This window comes from Glycine soja, chromosome 11 (genome assembly GCF_004193775.1).
Source record: "Glycine soja cultivar W05 chromosome 11, ASM419377v2, whole genome shotgun sequence".
Taxonomy (NCBI): Eukaryota; Viridiplantae; Streptophyta; class Magnoliopsida; order Fabales; family Fabaceae; genus Glycine; species Glycine soja.
The window spans coordinates 39630789-39636788 of NC_041012.1; the positions used below are offsets into that span (position 1 = coordinate 39630789).

At 35.4% G+C, this 6000-nt stretch overlaps 1 protein-coding gene across 1 annotated transcript; it reads left to right on the forward strand.

The window, feature by feature from the left end:
• The first annotated feature begins 449 nt into the window (after window positions 1–449).
• On the forward strand, window positions 450–4732 carry LOC114373319 (RNA pseudouridine synthase 6, chloroplastic-like). Its single transcript, XM_028330806.1, has 10 exons — window positions 450–864; window positions 954–1082; window positions 1178–1432; window positions 1519–1600; window positions 2023–2138; window positions 2221–2275; window positions 2492–2603; window positions 3129–3298; window positions 3706–4055; window positions 4149–4732. The coding sequence occupies exons 1-9, from the start codon at window positions 623–625 to the stop codon at window positions 3979–3981; spliced, it is 1437 nt and encodes a 478-aa protein (XP_028186607.1). The 5' UTR covers window positions 450–622; the 3' UTR covers window positions 3982–4055; window positions 4149–4732.
• The last annotated feature ends 1268 nt before the right edge of the window (window positions 4733–6000 follow it).

Sequence of the window (6000 nt, forward strand, 5' to 3'; positions counted from 1 at the left end):
AATAATTTTATTTTAAAAACTTCTCATTGATTAAAATATACTTATATCATAATTTAATCTATTCATTGTAAATCAAAACTATAATTTACATACTAAGAGTATATCTACTTATGATAAATTTTAATTGTATAAAAATCAGAAAATATACATTTATCCTTTTTTTGTCATCAAATAAATATTTATCCTATATAGTTATTCGTGTGTAAGTCAAGAGAAATATACGAATTACATAAACAATAATTAATACAAGTGATAACAGTTTATATTTTTTTAATCAAATGATTCAGAATTTATGTTGAAAAGATAATACTTACTTTAAGTGTGTGCTTAAAATCTATGACGAAGATTAATCATTCTTTTCCGCATAGGCTACTTCATACTTGAAGTTATTATATCCCATCATTTTCTTTGGTTCTCACGGATAAAAAAATAAGTTATTCATGTGCAAGAAGTCCTAATGTAACCACCCCGTTCATGTGTGGGGGAGCCCAAGATTGAGCCCTCTAATAACGGGCCTGCAATTTTTTTAAATCAGAACCCGCCCCAACCCGATAATAGTTGTGGAGAAGAAGAAGCTCGGAGTCGAAGAAGACACGTCACAAGAGTGTAAGTAAGCAATAGCATGAATTCGGTGGCGATGACGGTGGCGTCAATGTTGTTCGCCGGCGGCTGTCGTATCCTCGCCGTGCCTGCGGCGGCGCGCGCCATCCGCATCCCGCGAGCAGCTCTCAGCAGTCACCACAACAAGCACGCTCCGAGTTGGGGCTGTCGGAGTTCACACAACAGTAACACTGCACTCGCCGGTGAAGCCGAATTCTCAACAACCGACGCCGGAAACTTAACCGCTACCTCTTCTTCCGACAGGTACCTTCGCGTTGATTCTCGAATAGTTACTTTCTTCCTTTCTACTACCTTCGCATTTTGCTTGATACTGAACTTGCTTCACGTTTAAGTTTCCCGAAGTATGACCGGTTGCTTCCATGTCCATCGCACAAAAATCCACCGAGAATTGAACACTTAGTTATATCAGAAGGAGGACCTGTGTTAGAACTTATTTGCAAGGCCCTGGATCTTCCTCCTTTGTAAGCGTGTTTCTCTATGCCTCTGCGTATCATATTATTGATTAATTTCTCGTATTGTCTGCGTTGGATTGAATGTTAGGTTTCATTTTGTGAAGGTACGTTTCAGATTTGATTCAATTTGGAGCTGTATACTACGCTCTTGTTTGTCCGCAGCCTCCTCCGAATGCTACTGAAGAGCAAATTAGGGTATTCAAAGAAGTAACGGAACCTTCGGTGTTGCGCAAAAGAGCTTCCATCAAAGGCAAAACTGTGCGAGAGGCACAGAAAACTTTCCGTGTAACTCACGTGGATCAATTTGTTGAGCCAGGGACTTATTTGCGAGTACATGTGCACCCCAAACGCTTTCCTAGGTACAATCAGAATGTTTGTTTGAATTTGAATTAACTTTTAGATTATGGAGGGAAGATATTGTTTGACATTTTAAAGCCTTTTTTAGGAGCTATGAGATTGATTGGAGATCAAGGATCATAGCTGTGGCGGAATCCTATGTAGTTTTGGATAAACCTGCTGGTACATCAGTATGTAATCAATCCCATACTACGAACTAAAAAATTTACTAATGCTCGTATTAGTATATGTGCACAGTAGAATTGTTTCTATAATTTTTTATGCTAGATAGTGCAGAGTGCTGTAAATTTTATTGGCAATGGCCATGTGTTCTACATCTAGCGATTAGCGAATGAAAATTGTCACTTAGATGTGGCTAATTGGTTATTGTTATGTATTCACTATTCAGGGTCTTCTTTAGGGTGGAGTATGTTTACTTTAGTTAGGTTCTATGCTGGCCTTGAATGGGTTATACCTTACATTACTAATATAGAGACTCAATTCAATAACTCAAGTTTCTTTTTGACGTGTCTTTAAATTTGTTGATATCTTTACACAATTAAATAATTGCTTAGGTTTTCTCTGCAATTATTATTTTTTTAATCTTGGTTAGGTAGGTGGCACTACTGACAACATTGAAGAAAGTTGTGCAACCTTTGCAACTCGTGCCTTGGGAATGACAACCCCTTTGATGACTACCCATCAAATTGATAATTGCACTGAAGGCTGGTATTGCATATATGTTAAAAGTAATTATTTCTCCTTGTCATTCTAACTGTTATAGATTGTAACAGAATGCAATTACATGCAGTGTGGTATTGGCTAGGACTAAAGACTATTGCTCCATCTTTCATGGCAAAATCAGGGTATGTCTATGATGCCATTTCATATGTTATGTTAGAATAACCTTCTACTACTTGAAAAGGCACACTCCTATAAGAAATGAGCTATTTGGGTCATTAGATGAGGTTCTACTGTATGAAAGAGTGCCTTCTTCACCATGTGAAGATAAAAATTAATTGTATCTGGTATTGCATTTTTCATGTTATTAAGGAGTACTTGTGCTATCATTTTTTTTTCAGGAGAAAAAGGTGAAGAAGCTCTATCTCGCTCTTGCAGCTTCTCCTTTGCCAACTGGAATCATTACCCACTATATGCGTCCTATTAACATGGCTCCTAGACTTATTTCTGAAGGTAACCACATGGCTGGAGTGATTAGCTCAGAAAGATTGTTCTAGAAGTAGCTAGATAGTGATAGTTAAGTGTGCTTTCAATGACTGTCTTTAGCAGCTTGCAGGAGAAGCCAAGACCAGGCTTCATGGTATTGGTGGCTCACAAGCTTAACTTTAGATTTGGCTGATAGTCAGTATTCCTCTCCCTAGAAAGGAATAATGGAAGGCAGAGTGTTGCTCTTGAGAATAATATATTTGTTTTAAACTAGATGATGGAAATTGAGATATCATTTACTTTGCTTAGGTGCATTACCCAAGATGGAAATTAGTTACTTAATGAACATATGATCGTATGTTCTTTGACTCAGTATAATTTGAATGGTTTAGCCTAGCCTAGTGTACTACAGCATCATGATGTGTCAATGGATGAGGCATTTGTATCAAAAGTTAAATGTTGAAACATCTGTTTGCTATGTGACTTGGGTAAAAAGTTTGCAAAAGAGGGTTTTGTATCGTGGATTCAACCTAGTAGGTTTATTGACTGCAGATTTTATCAAGGGATGGCATCTGTGTCAACTTGAGGTCCTGGAATGTAGAAAGATTCCCTGGCCAACTACTGCTATACAAGACAAGTATTGTGTTGAAGACTGTGGGTGGCCTTCTCAAGATTATGCATACGAGTGCAAAATCAACCTTCTTACTGGTAAAACACATCAGGTCTGTTAGCTTTCATTTTATGTTTTCTTTCAACCACTTAAATGTTGGATTGTATTATATGAATGGTGAACCGGCTGGTGGCCATTTGGCTGTGTTTCAAAGGTTATAATTATATCGAATAAGGTTATGTTTGGATAAACTTCTCTATAAGTATTTATAGGAGAAGAGAATAAGAAATAAATTTCTCCCATAAACTAAAATTAGCTTTATGAATAAGTTTATTGTAACTTATAGGAAAAACTTATTTCTATTTTGCTTCTTATTCTCTTCTTTTACAAGTGTTTATAGAGAAACTTATCAAAACAGGGCCTAAATAAAGAAAATATTGTTATTTCTTTTATTTGATTATCTTTTAGGAAAAGGAAACTATGTTTTGTACCTGAATAGTAACTTCAATTTTAATGCAGATTCGAGCTCAATTTGCTGCCTATAAGGCACCATTAATTGGTGATTCTATGTATATGCCAGCTGCAATTGCGGATGTGAGTAATCCTGGACTTAATCCATTTGGAAAATACAAGAAAGATTTCAGTAGTGAGAGTGAAAAAGAAACAGCTGTTGTAAATTGGATGGCACAACATGGAAAAGAGCCGAGTGTTGCAATTGGCCTTCAAGCATGTCAAATTTCATGGGATGATGATGAACACTTTTATGAAGCTGGTTTACCTTGGTGGAGGTGTTAAAATGCTTGAAATGTGTGCTTGGATTGAGGATAAGGATCTTTATAGCTAATGTTTTCATCTTTCCTCAGTTTTACGTGAGTATACTATCGTTCAAATTGAAAATATCCTAATTCAGTGGTACGACTGATTTGTTTGCCTGAAAAAAAAAGAAATGTTTTTATACGCAGATGTGGATATTCAGAAGGTGGCAGACTGGTCACGGATCACTGTATACTGGTTTCTCCTGCTGTGGTGTAAGAATGATGCAATATTTTCTTGAGGTTGTAGAGGGGAGGCAATGAGATTGTCGCTGGTTTGAAAAGAGAAACGCAAATAAAAGGGAAAGAGGAGCTTCATATGGGGATTTAAATTGTGCATGCTGTCATATACTGGTGACTGTGGCGATCCTTGTAGCACCATTTCTAGCAGAATCAAGTCTGAACAGGTAAACCAGATGTTTGGATATTCACGGATAAAGACGCCTTTTTGAAAAAGAGAGTTTAATTTATTTTACTAGGAGATTGAAGAACTAAGAAAATGTTGTAACTTATTGGAAACATCTGATCAGGCTGTGTTATATATTAATGCCTTAAGCTCCTCGCGTCAACCTCGAATTGTTTGTATTGGCATTTCTCGTTCTGTCATGTTTTGGCAAGGGAGCCTTGTTTATTCTTGGCAATATATTGCTTGTGCTAACTTGGTAGTGATTTTGGAGTTCTCTTCAAACAATTTTTATCAACACAGTGAAGAGGTCTAGAGCTGTTGATTGATTGATCAATGTGCATGAGTGGCTTGAATCCCTTAATACTTTAATACTTGAGTTCAATCTTTATTGTTGTATACCGTACAAAAAAAATTGAAAAGAAGCCTTCTTTTTGGTTGTGATATCTTTTTTATATAGCAGAATTTAATTTCTGTTTGATCATTTTCTTTTGTTTCTCTTCCATTTTTTTTTATATAGAAACAGCTTTTAGTGTAAGAATATAAGTTTTTTTTTTAAATCCATTCCTTAATATTTAAATTTATCACTTTTGATTTACTTCATATTCATTTTTTTAAAAAAATTAAATTACAACAAGCTCCAAAAACCTAAATTTAAGCCTTTTTTTTTCCTTAACAAATCAAGCTACATCTTTAATTTTAACTTGTTTAAATAAACGATTAAACTTAATTGACTAAATTATTTTCGTATTACAAAACTTGAGCTTACAAAAGTGTTTGGTTTTCTCCACTTGGTTACACCCTTATGCATTATTTGGGTCGGGTGAAAGAATAAGGAATGATGGGAGAGGGAAGAAAAATCGTAAGATTTATCCTTTACTTATTTGGTAGGGTTTTGGAAAAGAAGCAACGCTAATAGGATTAAGTGAGACTCAATTTTTACAATCTTTCCAGGATGGGTGGAAGAGATGAAAGTTGCTATATATAAAAAGACAAAAACAACATTTTAACATATTTTTTTTATTAAAGATATTTATATCATTTTACTTATATATAATCAACTCACTTTCTAATCTATTTTTTTTCATTATTTTTTCTTTCATTTCTTTCCTAAACTAAACATGCCATTAAAGAAAAGGGCTGCTTATTTGTCTTCCATGAAAGTAAACTATATATCATTTCATTGTTGGTCACTCTTGAGTATGCTGAGGTCTTGTGCTTCCGCGAGGGGCATGAAGAGTAATGAAGTTTTTGTACCAAAATGCAGACATTCTTGGGGTTCTGTTGAGAGTTGCATAGTCCACATGATGAAGTCCAAACCTTATAGTGAGCATCCATCAGTCCACTCAAAGTACCCTCTCACGTCTGCTCCTTTCCTGTTCATGCAAAATTGAAGTAACAATTTCTTAACCAAAAGGGGTGATCATGGTATATATGCCTTTCTAATTAGTTAATTATTCGTTAATATTTAAATTGACAAAAAATGTGGAAGTTAATTTGGTATGCATATTTTCCAAACAAAGTTGGGTGTGCAAACACCTTATTGCTGTTGCCAAGGAATCCAAGTAATTACGTAAGTAATCCACTCTTTCGACATCA